The 19,912-nt window shown below is 34.6% G+C and overlaps 1 protein-coding gene across 1 annotated transcript in view; it reads left to right on the top strand.

Moving 5' to 3' along the window:
- Positions 1–6,874: 6,874 nt before the first annotated feature.
- exex (motor neuron and pancreas homeobox extra-extra) overlaps positions 6,875–19,912 on the top strand; it is a 33,502-nt gene continuing 20,464 nt past the window's right edge. Inside the window, exon 1 of the mRNA XM_017620923.1 lies at positions 6,875–8,017. Coding sequence (XP_017476412.1) covers positions 7,128–8,017 — 890 coding nt within the window. The 5' untranslated portion in view covers positions 6,875–7,127. The remainder of the gene's footprint in view (positions 8,018–19,912) is intronic.

The following is a 19,912-nucleotide window of genomic DNA, read 5'->3' as shown; positions in this document are numbered from 1 at the left end:
CAGTGTTGCCAACTTTTAATTTTCGAAAAGCACCAAAAACTTGGAAAAAAAGCGTTTTACCCCACTAAAAGCACCAAATGGTTTTGAATCAATTGATGCTTTTTTTATAACAGTTTGTATGTGTTCAACAAAAACAAAAAATTAACAATATAATAATAATAATCCCAACGGTTTTTACCCTCCATTCCCGACCATCCGCACGCGGGCGCAGTCCGCATGACGTACGGAACCAGTATTTATTTTCAATTTTTGCGCCGAGTCACGATAGGCAGGAGTTTGTTAAATGTCGAGATCTAAAACTGTTCAGCTACAGAACTAAATTCATCAGCCGATTTTATGTCTTTATTTTAATGATTTATTTATTGAGAGAGGACAGTATCGATTTCTTAATGCTGAAAAGCGGACCTGACATATCAAACGTGCTGGAATGAGAGTTAAAATCCTGGCATAAGCAACGGAGTGGGTCGTGCAATTCAAAATTAGTTTTACAAGCTTTCAGAAATAGGGGGCAAAAGTGTCTTGATACCCGGGAGGGAACATTAAGGCTAACTTCGCCAAGAAGAAACGGACTTGAAATTGAGCCTGTTAGTANGTAAGATTTAGAGGCATAAGATATACTTGACACCAGTAAGCCATGCTGTTATATTTACAAGAATGCATACATAAGTCAATAAACAAAACTTTTTCGCTCATAATGATTGAAAAGCCACATGCTATAATGAATCATGCTTACGACGTAATACCGAAGTACTGCATATTAAAACTGATGTATCTCAAGAAAGAATAATCGAATCCCAACAAACGAAAATCATGCCCTAAGTAGAAATGACCAAAAAAATTTTGTTTTCATTATATAACCTCAAATATCGCCGTGATTTTGGCACTTTGAGGTTAGGATATCTCAAAATTCTAGTGCTAGAGCAATTGTGCGGCCAGATTTGGATTCAACACCAAGAAACGATGTGTTTTACTCAGGTGGTACAAAAATAAAATTTTTTACAAATAATTAGAAACGAACAAAAAGAAATACTTAATTACTCGCATATCTACTAGCATTTTCCACGCGAATAGAATTGAACAAGATGAGTTTGCAAGTTCAGCTTTTTATCAATCATGGTTGTATTTAAGTGCATTTAAATTTGTAGACCTTTGTAAATTCAGTGCTGCCACAGCTTTGAATATTTAAAAATTAGAAAAAAGCACTAAAAAAGCACTAGGCACTAAATAATTTTTTTTGGCGTTTTAATTTTCCAAAAGCACTAAATCTAGTGCTTAAGGCACCAAGTTGGCAACTATGCAGAAAAATATCAGCATGGAAAACCCACACAGAATCCCTCTTGCCAACAAGTGCTACTTTGGGACTGAGTAGGCAATTCGGGAATAAAGTCCTCTCTCGACGTATAAAAAACCGCACTCTATAAGTGATGAGACGACTCTTGGAGTATTCGACAAAAAGATCTTACGGAAGATTTACAGGCTTTTACGCTTGGGCGACGGGATTACCGTAGACGATGGAACGATGAGTTGTATCTATTAGACTTACAACCAAATGTACATAGTGCAGGGAATGAAATTGCAGCGGCTCCGCTGGCTTAAACATGTCATTCCAATAGGAACCGAAGTTCCAGGTGTGAAAGAATTCAACTCGCGATCCGCTGGTGGTAGCAGAGGAATAGGGAGCCCCCGCAGCAATGGAGGGACCAAGTTGGCTGGCGTTCTTTGTCGAGCTCGGCCAAAATGGCATAGGCGGTTACAAAGCCAAAGTAGAAGAAGAATATGCAAATGATAAATGACGGAGTTGGGGGACCTTCTTCTTGGATGCGCCAGGAGGTACTAGGAAAATATTCCTTGTCGGATGGATTCTGGCAACGGTTCGATCAAAAAATTGCATTACCTTAGCTATCGCTTCATCTGGAATTGCTGCGACTTTGTTACCAGGCAGGAGCATTGCCAATTCATCTCTTGAGCTGCCATTGAACATATAAATCATCGAAACTCCCACGTGTAGAAGCCAGTATATCTTCCATAAGATCTTTCTCTCGAATACTCCAAGAGCCGCCTCATAAAATGTTGTCATTGTCTAAGCTTCTGCGGCATATAACAGCTCGGGCATGATGAGTGCGGTTTTTGTACGTCGAGAAAGGACTTTACTCCCCAATTGCCTACTCAGTCCAAAGCAGCACCTGTTGGCAAGAGTAATTCTGCGTGGGTTTTCCATGCTGATATTTTTATCGGTGATAATGCTGGTCCCCTAGTAAATGAAATGCTCCACTTTTCCGAAATTATAACTGTCAACAGTGACGTGGGTTCCAAGGCGCGAACGCGGTGACTGGAGATACTTCGTCTTGTCCTCGTTTACCACCAGGCGCATTCGCTTTGCTTCCTTATCCAGCTTGGAAAAGGCAGAAGAGACTTCGCTATTTTTGTTACCGTTGATGTCGGCACACGCCAGAAACTACACACCCTTGTAAAAATATGTTCCTACATGGTTCAGTTCTGCAGCTCTTATTATCTTAACATTTGCATCATGCGATCGTAAATGCTCTTCTGCTTTCGCTTTAATTTGGGAATCCTTGATTGGGAATAGGAGTTCACAATAGTAATGATAATCATAATCATAATAATATTATCTCATGTTATTCAAAATTTCTTTACTCGCAATATACGTAGTAGGCCTTGGCGACCCCAAACGAAATTGCTTACGATTAAAAGTTGACTGATTTATAATGCTAGGGAATGGTGTCAACAATTTTATGTTTTCATTAAGTATTTTTTAAACAGCATTGATGCGATAGTTTTATGTTTTCGGTACTCTTTTATCATTTTGTTATTTGTTTCAGTAGTTTTTAGCCGACTTCAAAAAAAAAGGAGAAGGTTATCAATTCGTCGGAGTTTTTTTATGCATGTTACCGCATAACTTTGGACCACGTCAACCGATTTCCAGGTGATCACATACTAATTTAATAATACCAGAGTGTCCAGATTTGGCGATTTCGCGCCAATTTGGCGATTTTTTTGGATATTTGCGCGTAAAAATTTAGGAAATCGCCATTGGCGATTTTTGGCGATTTTTTCCCTCAAATAAATTTTTTGCAATTATAAAAATATACAAAACCTAGTTTTCCACGATAATTGTACAGAAGAGGCTACTCAACTGCGTGATCAACTTGACTTCAGAAGCATATTAAAAGACTGTCAAAAATTTTTGATCACCCTAATCGAAGAAATTTTGGTACGATTACCTATTCAATTAAATACTTCTAAAAAAGGTTTGATTTTGTCACCAGAAAAGTATGTGAATCACGAGAGGGCGAGTTTCAGGGAACTGGCAGTAACTTTTTTCAGAACCATTCCATCCGACTCTGAAGAATTTTGGATAATTGCTTACGGATTGAAAACCGCAACAGGCAATAAAATGTTTGGAAATATAAGTAAAGTAGCCTTCATATTATTATTCTTACCGCACTCATATGCTTTTGTTGAGCCGTTTTTTCCGTAAAGAAATCAACAACAACTATGATTCGAAATATGATGAGGTTGGAAAACCTTAATTCAATAGTTCGAACAAAGTGTTATATGAAGGCTAATAGTTTCTGCTGCAAAACGTTTCCAATATCAAACAGTATGTTATTAAGGTTGTTGATATATGACAACAACAGAAGTCAAAGAATAATATTTCACTAATATGGGTATAGAAAAAAGGCTCTTTAGAAGAAAGTATGCGTAATAAAGTTTCAAATACGAATTTTTAAAATCATACATATATTCAATTTTTCGCTTTATTTATAAATCATTTTGATAATTTTAAACACATTAAATTTTTCTTTTTACTTATAAATCAATGAAACAAAGAATTTTCCAATTTTTGTGGTTTTTTGAAAAATTCTTCTAGAACTTCGTTAACTGAAAAATTTGTATCTTTGTGAGTATTCATAGATGCTAGACTGTTGAGTCTTTCTTGGCATGTTGAATTTTTCAAGTAGGTTTTAATTCTTTTCAGGCATGAAAAGCTTCGTTCAGGTGTGGCTATTGAAACGGGCAAAAGTGCCAATATACGTAAAATCTTAAAAAATATTCCCAAAAGACGTTGTATTAGCTACTTGTTATACTTCGAGAGCATTTCGAAAATGTTCGTGTGTAACTCGTTTTTTCCACATTTTTACCTCCAGAAGAAAGTTTTGTTTCGAGCAATCGATTACTTGTTCATAGAAAGCAAACAATTGTTCAGTTTTTTTCGTTAAAATCATACTTTGGAGACAAAACACTAAAATTAATTAAAACTGATTTATGGTTTAGGAACCGGCTTTTCAAATGAGCAATATATGTATGTATCAAGGAAGGGAATGTAAAAAGCAATGCGATAGTATGCCTCGGCGTCTCCGGTTTTCACATTAAAGCGATTCTGTTGGCGACTGCTGTATCGCGGTACTTTGATTTCTGTACCTAGGTTGGTGCTTACTTCTTCTACGTGTTCGAAAAGCAAATGAAAGTTTTTTCTGCATCTTGTCGCATTTCTTCGAATTCCTTTAAAGCGTCGTCGGCTAAGCTCATTGCTTCTGCAAGATCTTCATCAGGTACTTGTAATTGCCGGCTAGCAAAGCAACAACAATTTATAAAAAAGCAAATGCTTGGCTGTTGTCGCTGTGCTAACAGTTTTTCAAACCCTGATAATTTCTATAGATATTCGCACGATAAAAATAATTTTTACGGTATTTTCCCCCGTGACAAATAAAAAGTTTTTGACGATTGGAAGAAATACAACTTGGAAAGTAATTTTTAAACGATTTTTCATTTTGCTACGTTAGAGCCGTTGCCGAGAAACTTATGGAAACATATACAAATACACAAAAATTGCTCGTTTAAGGTATTAGAATAAGGGGAAAAATTTCTAGCCAAACCCCTCCTCCCCCCTCCCATCAGAAAATTCTGGTTCTGCCGTTGATGTAAATGATTCAGACACTAAAGTTAATTTAAGAAATTGTGGAATAGCTGGTTTTTATTTTATTTTTAGCGCTGAGCTCTTAAAAGAATTTGCGATTAATGAATTAATATCAGTTATAATAAATTTAATAATTGCGCAGTCCTATTGCAAAGTGTGTTGAAACAAATATTTTTAAAAAGTATATGTATTTTTTATGCAAATCACTATCACTATTATATAAGTTATTTGTGTTATTTATTATTACCCTCTGAAGGTATTATATTCGTTTTAGGTTTTAAAAACTATGTTATAATAAGATCTCATTTCTAAAGTAAAAGATTAACGAATCTCATTTCATGAATTTTATAAAAAAAAATTGGCGATTTTTTTCAGAAATTGCGTTTTTTTTAAACAAACTGAATACCCTGCTTAATACTGATGTGGACATGTTAACAAATAGTTTCTAATATGTTTTCGCATAGGAATAGAATGAAAAAATTTGTTCGAGTTTTACATACATACATACATATACGTACGTACATATGCAAATATAAATATTGCACATAGGTAAGTATAAATATTACATCTTAAGCGTGAAATTCTAAATATTTTCCTTAGTTCAATTTACAGCGCCACTTAATTAAGTAAAGATCACAAAATTTCAATGCACCGGCACTATCGAAACTATCGACTATCGCCCAAAAATAATCGATGTTTTTCCAAAAATAAAACTATCGATAGTACAACGGTACTACAACCGATAGTTTTGCAGCTATACTTGGTAATTGTCACGAGCATGCCACAAAGTACCAAAATACAAAACCATGCTCTTTACTTCGTTAGTTGGCAGTTTTACGTACCTATGTATACATATTTTGTTCTTGTAAGCCAAAAAAAGCGGCTACGGGCCAAGTAACGAAGCTTCGCGCTGGCACGCTTGGCAATTTGATCGGTAATTGGCTAAATAACAAACAGCTGTTTGACATTAGAATTTAAATGAAAATAAAGGCTCGAAGTACATTGCGAAATTTATGTTTAAAATATTAATTTTCCTTTTTTCTAATAAAATTGCTATAAATCAATTGTTGCGAAAGATCCTTAGCATACTAACCGAAATAAGTCAAAAAGGTCGAAACACGTTGCCGTACTGCCAACTAAAGAACCGCCAAAGCAACGAAATTGATATGAAGACCCCTAATGATTTCGAACCATTTCCCTTTCCCGATTGTAGAAATGGTACCGACACGTATGTTTCGCTATTCCAAACTAATGACGATGATGAGAAACTTAATGATGGCGACAGGCGGCATTTGCAGGTTACCGCTAGGCATAATACCTACATTGCTTTCGCCCTTCGATGCTATACCAACTGCGGCTACACTCTATAATGATGGTAATTATCCCTCGTTTTTCCAACATTTTAGACAATTTGCAATCTATTACTCCAAAAAAATTAAAACGTTAAAACTCAACCCCCTACTCCATTATGAACGAAGCCATGGTGGAAAGTCCGACGAAGCCATGGTGGAAAGTACAACGAAGCGCAGTTACAATCAGCCACGCCCACACAATAGGCATTGATGCCAGTCGACATTTTAACCGCTACAAACACGCCCCAATAGCGGTGTGCTCTCACTTTTGCACAACAATTGCTAGAACGAGATGCCAATCACAGAAAGTCTCCTCCATCTTTGATATAGTACACGAATCCACTGTGTGGCTTTAACAATAAAGCTGCTGCAGGCATTGGTGTGTGTGCGTGTTGCTGGCAGAGAGTAAGAGAGAGCGGCGAGAGAGTAAGCGAGGAAAGAGTGCCCATGGTTGAATGTTGCAGGGTGTGAAAGGTGTGGTGCAGCCGGCAGCCAAGCAAACGGGCGCTGATTACGTTCAATTATCACATCGAGGTATATGATACGCAATTGTTGAGTGCAATTGCACAGTTGGTAACGTATACTCGCCACGGTTAAACGTTAAAATGGTTTAAGTTCGCCGGAAAACGACTTCTAATGACTACGAAACGAGCAGAGTGACTGATAATCTACGCATTTAAAAATTTTGCCCAGAAAAATCAGTGCAGAAAATACATAGATACTTCTAAGTGATACCCAATTAATATTAAAGTGAATGTAAATTAAGCAAAAAAAAAATCCAAATCTGAAACTTTTCTATGTAGACGTTGGATGCTAATTTAGTGAATTAAAACAAAATGTCCAGTGTACAAGTGTCACAGCCTCCAACACTGCAACAGCAGCAAACGCATCAACAACAGCAGCAACAAATTTCGCATTTCCTAAATCACATTGCTGCCGCGCAACAGCAAAAACTGCAGCGAAACCCATCGCCACAACGCAGCGATTGCCAGAACAATAATAATAACACTTGCTCCACGCTGTCGCCTCGATCGCCCGTCCATTCCAGTCCAACCAGTTCATCTAACTCGCCGCGGTCCGCCACGAACTCTCCACCAAGTGGATATGTCATAAATACAAGTCCACAGCGCGAAAGCAATCATCCCGTTTTACATCTACCCCCCACATCCAGTGCGGCCTTGCCGCTAATTGTAGCTCCAATACCCGCTCTACCACACCTCGCGCCCATGGCTACCACCACAGCAGCCAACAGTTTGCGCGATCAACGCATCTTCCCAGCTTCCGTCACACAAGCGCCGCAACCACCGTCAGCAATTTCAGCGTCACGCTTGTACGATGCATTCACGCCGAGTGCGTTGCCCGTCGGCCATCCCGCCTTGGTCAATGGCTGCTATCCCATGCCTCGTCTGCCGCTTAGTAACGTTATGTTAGCGCAGCAGAATGCATCCGATTCGCCACCAGTAACCACTACAGTGACGGCTCAGAGTCAGCCGAGAAAGTCCTTTTGCATCGAGGCGTTGTTGGCTAAAAATCAGAACAACGACGAAGCGTTGGAAAATAGTGCTTCGAAACCGTTTACAGAGGATCGGTTAGCGGCATTTCATTATGAACGCGATAATGCAGAGCTGGATCAGGCCATAGCCGCCGGCATAAGTGAACAGGAGACCCTTCAACGGATAAGAGACTCCCGCGAGTATGGCACGCCAAGTCCTGATGGCATGTCGAGGTGAGTACCCAGACATGATGATGCTAGTTTTTAAATCTATATACAGTGCCGAAGAGAAGTATTGGCACAGTGAATTTTTCGCAATATATGCAAAGTTTTTTATTCTAATTTATTTTCGATATTTCTTTATAAAAATAATGTTCATTCTATCCAACAAAACATAATAATAAGATTTTTAAACTTTGTGCAAAACTCAGGAGAATTCATTAAATTTGAACACTAATTTGCAACTTTTTATTCAGATTTTTTAAAAAATTTCTAAGTATGCAGTTTTATAGCCCATTCAAATTTACAATGTGCAAGATTGAAGTCGCCAGAAAATCGCGTTGATTTTTGGTAATTTTTTTCACGCAAGTTCTTCCATACAAAGTATGTATATTCGACAATTATTTTTTGTATGGAGAAAATGAGCAAAACCTTCCACTAAAAAAATTGGCAAAAATCAACGCGATTTTCTAGCAACTTTAAACTTGCATTTTGTCATACTAAAATTGAATAGACTATAAACTTCATACTGAATAGAAAGTTGCAAATTAGTGTGCAAATTTATCGAATTTTCTTGAGTTTTGCACAAAGTTTAAATAAATAAATCAATTATTTCAAACTGGGTATCAACCTAATTGGTTTTGAAAAGCTTTGTTTCTTAACTATACTATAGGAGGGCTGCCACCTGTTTAAAAAATCATATTAGGTAAGAGAAACATGTATCACAATATGGGTGCCAAACGAAAGGGGTTTCAGAAAGTAGTAGTTTGAACATATTTTGAAGAGGGTTGCCACCTGATTGAAATGTTGAACTTAGGTTACTTATACACAAGTTATATGAAACATCAAAATATGGATGTCCAATGAAGGAGTGTTAAGAAATCTTTAGTTTTAACGCTAAGAATATTTTTGGGATGTTGGAAGAGGGTTGCCACCTGTTAAACAAGTTAAATTAAAATTTTTGTTAAGTTATATAAATTATTAAAATATGGGTATCAATCGCAGGGGGTTCGAAACATTTTTATTTGAGAACTGTATAATGAAGGGGTTTCGACATGTTTGGAAAATCAAAGTCCACTTATGTAATTCATCAGTTAATTAAAATGTGTATCGCAATGTCCGTCGAAAGAGAGTTAACGAGGATTAAACTTGAAAATATGTTGAAGAGTGACTGCCACCTGTTTGAAAGGTCTAACTCAATTAACTAATACAAAAAGTATATGAAATATGAAAATACCGTAGTCAAGTGAAAGAATGTTAAGAAATTTTTGGATTGAAGAATTTGAAAGTTTGTATAGGGTTCTCACGTGTTTAAGAAGTTACATACAAATTATTCAATAATTTGGATGAATTATTAAAAGGTGGATATCAATCGAAGAAACGATTACAACGATATAGACATAGTGCAGCGAATTAAAATTCAGCGGCTCCGCTGGCTTGGCCATGTCGTTCGGATGGACAGAAACGCTCCTGCTCTGAAAATATTCAACGCGGGCCGCGATGCTGGTAACAGAGGAAGAGGAAGGCCTCCTCTGCGTTGGAAAGACCAGGTGGAGAAGGACTTGGCTTCACTTGGCATTTTCAATTGGCGTCAGTTAGCACAGAAGAGAAATTACTGGCGTGCTGTTTTGGACTCGGCCAAAATCGCTTAGGCGGTTACAGCGCCAATTAAGAAGAAGAAGAAGGATATCAATCGAAATGGGTTTGAAAATACTTTATTCCTGACCTTTATTTAGGAGGGAAGCCATGTGTTCGAACAATCAAATTCAAATTTATTCAACAGTTTATTTAAATGCATGTATATCACAATGTCAGACTAAAGAGATTTAAGACGATGTTAGTTTGAGAATACTTTTGAAAATGAATTTCAAAAATGAGAGGTTAAATTAAAGACCTTAGCCTGTAGATGTGTGATAAGATTTTATTTTTTTAATTAAGAACTTTTTGCATCGATATAGGGTGATTTGAAATTCGATGAAAATAAAACCATGCATTATGCGAGACTGCTCTTTACTTAGAAACGGCTGAACGGTTTTGATGAAATATGGCACTCGGATCTCTTATAACTCTGACTAAGATTTGGAATATTTATATTATATTTATTTATTATTTTATTTATTTATTTATATTTGGAACATCCGTAGATGTGTGATAAAGTTTTAGTTTTTTTAATAAAGAAGTTTTTTCGTAGGTATAGGGTGGTTTGAAATTTTATGGAAGTAAAATCATAGTGCATGACTTCTCTTCACTCAGAAACGGCTGCACGAATTTAGGACAAATATGGCACCCGGATCGCTTATAACTCTACTAACATTTGGAATATTTTTTGAGTTTTCGAAACTCAACTTTGGGCGTTTTACCGCCATGCGGGTTCACTAGTTAATTTTATTAAGAGAAAATTATATGAAGAAATTTCGAGAAGACGCACACCACACAATTGGCTAAACACTTAGCAAAGTGTGAGCACCAAAATATGTATAATTAGATAGACATTATTAATAAAGTTTAAATTATTGTTCGCTTCAATTTCAATCAATTAGTAATCAAGTGTCTAATACAAACATCAGATTTTTTTTAACTTTTGAATATGGTTTCAACAGGCCCGTAGTGCGTGGAGGTAAGCGGGGTAAATTGATCCGGGCGCGGCTGAATTTTAGAGGCCAGACAAAAGAAATAAAATTGGAAAAAAATTAAAAATTTTTCATAATGCGAATATGATAAAACATGCAATAAAAAAATTAAATTGTATTTAAAGAAAGAAAAGAAAATATCTCTTATAAATGGAATATTCTCATAACTTGTGAAACTGTTTCTGAAAACTGTACATCATTTATATTGAATGCTTTTCAGAAGTTATAACATTATTTGGGATTGTGCAAAACTCATATAACAGTCAGTTCTAGTCCTGAAGGCGGTAGATTTTACAAGAAAATATTGATTCGTCATTGCATAATATGTCCAAACATATGCCAATATAAAGCGTTTATTTGAAGATATTAAATATTTGCTTCTGCAGGAATGCAATTAAGCATGTAGATGGAAATGTTGGTTATTCAAATATGTTCCAGGAGTAGAGGTCTTCTACGTCCTGTTGGACTAGCTTATTGGAAATATGACCACACGATTTGATTTTTTCAAGGAACTCTAATCGAACATTTTTTTCTAAATATCTTAAGCTAAAGGAAAAAACTCTGCAAAAGAAAGTAGCATCGTTGTGTGAAACTTACGATGTGGACGTTTCTATTACTTTAATTAAAGAAATTGTACATTTAAAAACAATAAGCTAATTTAGGATCTTCCGTTGCAACTTTTAAAAAAGTTGCATGAATTGACAACGAAAACATTATTACTTAATATCTGCGAAAGCAGGAACATTGTTTCGAGGCTAAGGGAGAGGTGGGAGCAAGACAGCTGCCACGGGGTTGGCTTTCCATTACATCACCTTTTGGGTGTCTTAGCAAAACTATGATGAATTTTCTTATGAAACTTGCTGGGGATGTTAAGCAACGTATATATACATTATTTGTCACTCTTTACAATTTATTAGTAATAGTGTTTAACTACATAATTTGTTGTTAAATTCTTTGCAGTTTCACCAGCAAATTTTCATACAAAAAGAGCACTTATCACTTATATTTTCATAGGCATACGATCTTTGCAATGTTCGCGTGTATTTTGTATACATTAAATGCATTTTTTTTAACAATATAAAACGTGTTTAATAATTTCACTAATTTTTTTCAACAAAGTAAACAATCAAACAAATCAAGATGGCTCTAATGCTGAACAGAAAGGCGCAACCAGATGTTGGAAAATTAAATGCACTAAATAAAGGGATGTTCAACAATCTACATTTCTTTCATAATGATCTCGATAACATTAGGGGATAAGTGAGTGTTTTTATTAAAAAATTTCTGCTGCGTCGCTGTGTTCAATATAAAATAATATTTTCCCGTAAAATGAAAATTTGTAATATAAAGTAAAAAATCTTAAGATTTTTTATGTAAAACGGTATTTAAACTAAATAAATATATGTTATATGTTATGGATCGCGTCGATAACAATATTTGACCTTGCAGTTAGTGTCCGTGTTTCCGTTGTACGACTAAAGGGGCCATTTGACCCTTTTTAAGCGCCACTCCCACATCCGACTTTTTGAAAATTTCTTTGATTTTGTCGCAACGAATCCGCACCGTTTTTGATGCTACAAACGTTACTGCTGAAAATGGAAGTACGCATACATCTGTGCGATTTTATCGCAGTAAAATCTGTCAATTTACTTATAGACAAACAATAAATATTAAAAAAAAAATAAAACTCTTAACTTTTCGACATCAAATATGTTTTGTTTTCTTACGTTCAATTTTGTTTTAATATTGTAAAATCCTTCTATTGACCTTTTTCGTTCTCAAAACGCGGAGTCTGCGATTTCGGCACGACCAAAAGAAGAACTGTGAATGTTTGAATAAATCGCTGCAGCAAAATCGCATAAGTGTGTGGTTCCTCATTTAAAACTATGGTCGGCATTGTTGTAACAGATTCGCACCGACAGAATCGCATAGGTGTGTGGATACCTTAATTCAAAATTAAATGGCGCGGTAAAGTAGAAAAGGATAAGTTATTATTTTTTAACTCATATTTTATTAATTCAGGAAGTAACGCCGAATTTCTCAACTGACGCATTTTTATATAACATATATACATATCGATGGCTGAGTGGAAGATCGACCTATCTCGGCAGCCAGTTCGAAAACGCTCTATCTCAAAAAACTTTTCAAGAACGTCCTATTTCAGAATTTAATTGAAAAACACCCTATTTCAAAATTCGGTTCAAGAACGCCCTATCTCACTTCAAAATGTATTGAAAATATGCTGATATAGGGCGTTTTTGAATCGGCAGCTGAGATAAGGCGTCTTTGAAACGAATTCTGAAATAGGGCGTTTTTGAAAAGTTTTTTGAGATAGAGCGTTTTCAAACTGGCTGCCGAGATAGGTCGATCTTCCACTCAGCCATCGATATACTTAGAGTTTGTGCTAATCCGAGGACTCTTCCTTACCTGTTTATGGATTTTTAAAGCTTTTCGAAGTTAGGCTTGTACACTGAGGGAAATAATGCATAGTAAAAATTAATACTTCATATTTGATTTGCGTTTAAAAATTATCGTATTTAAAATAATATTTTCATACAAAAATTTATTACGTACGTATGTATTTGATTGTTCACATCTGAGTGTGTAAGTTAACGATTTTGTTTCACGGAGAAATTAAAAAAGACGTTTTATTGGTCAGGTGACCAATTTGAATGAGCTCTTTTTCAAGGCTGATTACAAAAATTTCACTTACTGGCTAACTTAATTGCTTAGCCTAATTAATTGTACCGGCCTGTTGTTTTGTTGTTGTCGCAAATTCAGGGAATTCGGCTGCGCGTGTTGGTATGGCTTCCGCTCCCACAAAAATACGTTTTTCTTCTGAATGCGCGTATGGATTTTGTTGGGAATTATTGGAATCGTGTATTTATTTTTGCATATTTTACTTAAAAATAATTGTAATAAATGATATTTATGAATGTATTTACATAAAAATTGCAGTTTAATACCGATACATAGAACGAAAATTAAATTAATTATTAGTAAACACATTTTCTTTTTGAAATTGGTAAGTATTTATAATATTTATTTCACTGCTAATTGTATACTTTTCGTGCATTTCTACTACCATTTCCTCAAAAGGTGATCTCATTCTTCTTCTTTCTCCGCACTTCCAAAATGCAACTTGTAAAAACCGTAGGGGAATTCACTCTTCCGTGTATTCGTTGTATGTTGTGTAATTGTAACTGCATGAGCGTGTGATTTGTTGTCGCTGGCGGTACATCAAATACACATGCAACAAGAACCACACGCACTACCAGTTACTCTTACGCAGGATACAGAGAATACAAAGAAGCGCGAATTCCCCTAGTATTTAAATGCAAAATGATAAGATGTTGCAGGTTTTTTTTAAAAGCTTTTTCCAAAGAATTTCACTCTTTGAGAACATGTAGCCAGGGCTTCGAAGCAAAGGTTTTTTTTCATTGATCCGCTCTAGCTCCGCTCCGGTATTTTATTTCGCTCCGAGCTCCGCTGTTACCTCCGCTCCCGCTCCAAACTACACAATATTTTATTTATTTAATTACTTACATGAGGTACATATCGAGCACTAGCCGTAGAAAAATTAGCCAAGAATTTTTTAATCTTGATTTTGAAGTTTCACTTCAAAAATGAATGCATCTTGAACTATTTGTGAATTATAGAAATCTCCTGCAGTGCGCAATTGTCCCCATGATAGAAAGTTACTAGTTCTGAGATAGTTTTTAACAGAACTAGACGAAAACACTCAAAAAATTCTGATTTCTGCTGGCAGATGAAGTGTAAAAAAAACTCAAATCCTAACCACGATTCGTTCATCTTTGCAAGAATCAACGGGCACGAACAAAGTACTGCGTTGTGGTTGTTTAAGCAACATCGGCTCCCGGGTCGCTCGGCCACAACAATCTTCAACGGACGAGATTTTTCGTTTAGTTTATCTCTGAATATTGGAATGATTATGGGGCAACTGTCCACCGCCAATGACACCTCCATTATAAAGTAGACAGTTGAAGCCATTGTTCGGAGATTGAGCGGGAACTAGCGTTGTTGAAAAGGGTACGCATCTTGAACTATTTTTGGGCTAGAGAAATCTCCTGTAGGGTATATAGTACATGTTTATCTGTACAAAAGCACTAATCGCGTGCTGTGGTGTTGATTCAAACTCAACATTTGAAAGCACGTTTACATGTCTGGCTGTAGCTAGGGTTGCCAGATTTTTCATGCGAGAAATCAGTACGTTAGACTTTTTCATGCTAAAAAATCAGTACTTTTCAGTACATTTTTATTCAAAGCAAAATTATGAATCTAAGTAACAGAAAATACTTTAAAACGCCAGAGTTCATCTTTTTAACAATAAATTGGTATATAAATAAAATATGGTTCATAAAAAATAGAAGTGTTATTCATTTTAATTAATAAGTTATAAATAATAAATTATTTCATATTTATGACATTATCGAATAGCAATAATGAGATCATTCATATTTTCAGTGTTTAAATAGTCCAAGAATTCTATACATTTGATCTTAAAATTACTTTTAATTTGAAGCTCACTTTCAAAAATTTTAGTTAGAAGCCGGTTTCTCTCCTTGCGCCAGGAAACAAACTTTGTACTTAAGATCCTCTCAATTGCTTCGTGTGAGTGTGGTATTGAAAAAACCAAAATTAAATACTCTTTTAAACTGTGAAAAAGTTCCACTTTTTAAGGACTTCACCTATATTTTCTCATGGCTAAAATAATTTTTTCAACTATGCAAACACTTTGAAAGACTAAGAATTCGCTAAAAAGAGTAGTCAGCTCTATGACTTTTATACAAAACTCTTTTACAATGTCAGTAAATTGAAAAAAAAGAATTGTAAGTTATAGGCAAAAGCCATTCGAATATTCAAATTTGTTGTTATCAAACTGAAAGTTATTTTCGAGATAACTAACCACACTCGACAAAAAATGTCAGCCTTCTTTGTAAATAATTTAAGCTCCATCAAACAACGTGAATCAATAGATTTACGTTCTTTGGCTCCATCATATTAACGTAACTGGTACGTAACGACCCGATGATATACTCATAAAACGATTGATCTTTTTGTTGTATTAATTTCTTGGGCATATCAAACATTATCTAAAACATGTAAACTATAATTAAATTATTTTCTTCTTACTTTTAACAGTACAGTTTAAGGAAGTTCCTACGTTATGTGAAAACCTTAAGAAAATCCTAAAGTGTTTTGTTTGAATTGGAAATTCAGTACAAATCAGTACAAATTTTGAAAAATCAGGACATTAGCGTACTGATTGAAGAAATGGATAAAATCAGTACAAGAGTTGAAAAATCAGTACTGTACTGATAAAATCAGTACGTCTGGCAACCTTAGCTGTAGCTGAGTGCGCAAATATGCTTACCACAATTTGTTGATTTCCAGAGGGACATGGTTCGAATTTCTTATGCAGTGCAAAACGCCATCCATGAAGTGCAATATGCTTAATTTTAATATGTGTATATTTTAATTGTATATCTACCGCTATACAGTACGTTCATTTACGTTTTTAGTAAGATCAAAGACGTTTTTGTTTGATTTTACTATTTTTTACCTCGGTGTATTTAATTTGTAAACTTTTCTTCTGTAACTGGTTTAAAAAATGAGTGATTATAGCGAGGATCCAAATATGTGGAGATAGCAAATAAATAGTAATTTTACTGGTATGGAGATTTCGAAGAAATTTTTGTTTTCGTGTCTGCCAGCCAAATTGGCTCAGCCCATGGGCTTTATTTCTTAAAAAAAAAAGAAATAAAACCCGCGGGCTTTGTTGCCTTTTCGAGAAAGAAATTAGGCTTGCGGGCTTTATTGCCTTTTGCCGGCATTATTTCCCTTTCGATATAGCAATAACGCCCGCGGGCTTTATTTCCTAAAATAAGGCGTTATTTCATCTTTATTGTGGCTCTTGTCTCCATTTTAGAATATGTACATCCAAAACCCCTGCTCTAAATAAAAACTAACTAATATGATAACAATAAACTAAATATTTGGTTTCCTTTATTATACGAAGAAATTGAAATTAACAAATTTCAATGCATATATTTAATACATATGTATGTATGTACATAAGTACATGTGCATGAAAATTAAATAATTCAAATTTTCAGCAAAACAAGGAATATCAAAAAGTAAAACGATAAATAAATACTTTCGTCGATTGTCGAATAATCTGACGGTGCATTGGACACAAAATGCTTGTATTACCATTTAGATTAGTACGCCTACTGTGCTCTGCAAAGCAATCTGCGCAAAGTTTAAAATGATTGGCCGAGCTTCTCCTCCGATATGCAGGCGGTGTGTGCCACTCGACCACGGCTGATTTATGTTATTCTGCCTTTTACTCGGAGAAAATACTATTCACGGGCTTTATTTCTTTTTTTATGAAATAAATCAAGCGGGCGTTATTTTCCTTTTTTTTGGAAATATTACCCTCGGGCTTCATTGCCTTTTATTGGTGGGCGCTATTTCCCCTTCGTAATGGAAATAACGCCCATGGGCTTTTTTCCCTTTTTTTGAATAATCGAGAGCTAAGGATATGAATTAATCGAATGTTTTCTTTGTTATTCCTGGCGAATCTAAATTTATCATTTGTATCTTCTTCTTATTTGGCGCTGTAACCACCAGAGCAATTTTGACTGAGCTCGTTAAAACACGCTAGTCATTTCTCTCTGTGTCAACTGACGCCAATTTGAAATGCTCCCATTTTATTATTATTATTTAACAAAAACTGTATGAAAATAAGTTTAAATCTGTGAACAACGTTAAAAAAACTGACAAACTTTCGTAAAAATTTCGAGCTTTCTATTTAAATTTTTATGATTTTTTAATATTATTCAGCTTTTTAGCTCATTCAATTTTAGTATAATAAAGTGCAAGTTTAAAGTAGCTAGGATTTACCGTTGATGTGTGGTATTTTTTGATAATGTCGGTAATTTTTCTCCTATTATCTAAGTATGCTCGACGATTTTTTTAATGAAGAAAATGAGCAACGCCTCCATCAAAAAAAAAATATATATTAACAAGTAATTTTTAACAAAAAAAAACCGATAAAAAAAAATATATATATATATATATTTCATGATCCAATGATCTGATCTAAACCAGATTAGTATGGGGCCACCTCTGAGACACTACCTTTCCGAAAAAGGTTGCAAAAACAATTATCGAAATCGGTTGACGTGGTCCAAAATTTTGGAAGTCTCTTAAAAATCAACGATAAGTCGCAGTTATTTGAAACTTGCACTTTATTTAAATTGATCAATTGAACGAGCTACAAAACTGCATACTCAAAATATGTATTTCTAGGAAATCTAATTAAAAAGGTCGACAATTTTACGAAAGTTTGTTGATTTTTTTAATGTTGCGTAAAGATTGAACCTTGGATTTATACGGGTTTTGTTAAAGTATAAACCGAATTTTTGTAGACAAATAATTAAAATTAAATAACTTTAAGGTAAATGGCCAATGTTGTTAATATGTGCGTGTCGTAAAGTATTGATAAGCACTTGAAGTAGATACTATTAAAATGTTAAATTTTAGTACTGATTTCAAAGAAGAGGTCTGTTTTATCCATTCATAATAACTTAAGAAAATTTGTTTGACTTGGGACAAATCAAAACATCAAAAAATTTTTTTCAGTAAAATTTAATATGCATATATACTACATTAGTGATCGGTCCAAGATAGATGTATTGTTGTATTTATCAAAAACCAAAATAAATAGTAACGCACTAATAACGATTCTAAACTTTTATAGAACCAATTGAATGTTCACTTTAATTCAATCAAAATATATATTTTATTTGAAGCAATGTATGTAGATACTTATGTGTATAAAAAGATTTTCGTATCCAGATTAAAATGCACTAAATAAGCACTGAACATGGCGGGAAAGATATTCTAATAGTATTATATAGTTGTCGAATATTTTTAGGTATCTTCGGCTCAGCTAACATGAAAAAAGCTGCATGTATGCATATCTATATATTTTTGATGATTTGATAATTTTAATTCGACATTCTTATGACAAATTTTTATACTTTATATAACGAAGTTACAGTTTTGTTTTTGTTAAAAAACTGATGATTTTTTATAAACATATGATTTCTAAGTTTATCAAATAAAGTTTAACTGCTAAATTATAAAATAAACTTTTTTTCATAACACTTTACAGAATTTAAATGATTTAGTAGGATTCTAGCGATATTTGTTTATTAATCTGGCGGAACGGCAGAAACAGAAATGGCAACACTGGTGGTGAGTACCGATTTGCTTGCGCGCATATTATCTGTTTTCAGGATTGCCACTTCCGAAAATAAATATTTACCATCCACTTGAAAAAAATCCACCAAATCTGGAAAATATCTACCAATAACTTTTTTTAGTTCTTTTAACAAAAGTTAAAGTTTTGTTCCATTTTTTAATTATTGCTATAGAAATTAAAATTATTTATTAACAAACTTTGTATTTAACTAATGATATGGTATTTGAGATCATATTAATGGCATCTTCACGGGTTTTTTTTTTCAACCGAAGGCGAAAGTGATGAAACTTAAGGCAACAACGAAGCATCATCATTTGCAAAAACTTCAACTGGAGTTACTATAGACAAATACATTGACTCATTGGTATTTTTCTAATATTTGCAATGTTCTTCAAGTAAATTTTTTTTCTTTCTTTCGTATAAGAATGTTGTATTATTAACCAAACCCATACAAACCCATTAAACAAATCGTCTAAATTTCGAGCTTTTTACTCTGAATTTTAACAACAATTTTGGGTATGCAGTTATATCGTCGCCGGTCTTTTGTTTTTTTTTTATACCCGAGCGCACTTGTGCACAAGGGTATATTAATTTTGTTCACATAACAGCTGTTTGTAACAGCCAAAACGAATCGAGATAGATATAGACAAATGTATACATAAATGCTCAGAATGAATAGGGAAATCGATTAAGCCATGTCTGTCTGTCCGTCCGTCTGTCCGTCTGTCCGTCCGTCCGTGTATACGATAACTCGAGCAAAAATTGAGATATCTCAACGAAATTTGGTATGTAGGTTTCCGTTAATCCAAGGTAGGTTGGTATTGAAAATGGGCGAAATCGGAATGTAACCACGCCCACTTCCCATATAACGGTAATTTTCGGAAATACGAAAACTGCGATATTTTAGTAACTACTGAAGATAATTCACTCAAAATTGATATTTACAATAATTTTTAGACGAAAAATAAGAATATTATAAATTTTTGG

Source organism: Rhagoletis zephyria, unplaced genomic scaffold (assembly GCF_001687245.7).
Source record: "Rhagoletis zephyria isolate East Lansing unplaced genomic scaffold, Rhagoletis_zephyria_1.1 Rzeph_scaffold_02293, whole genome shotgun sequence".
NCBI classification, from domain to species: Eukaryota; Metazoa; Arthropoda; class Insecta; order Diptera; family Tephritidae; genus Rhagoletis; species Rhagoletis zephyria.
The sequence above is the reverse complement of the archived record's forward strand: the minus strand, read 5'-3'. Positions and strand labels throughout refer to the sequence as shown.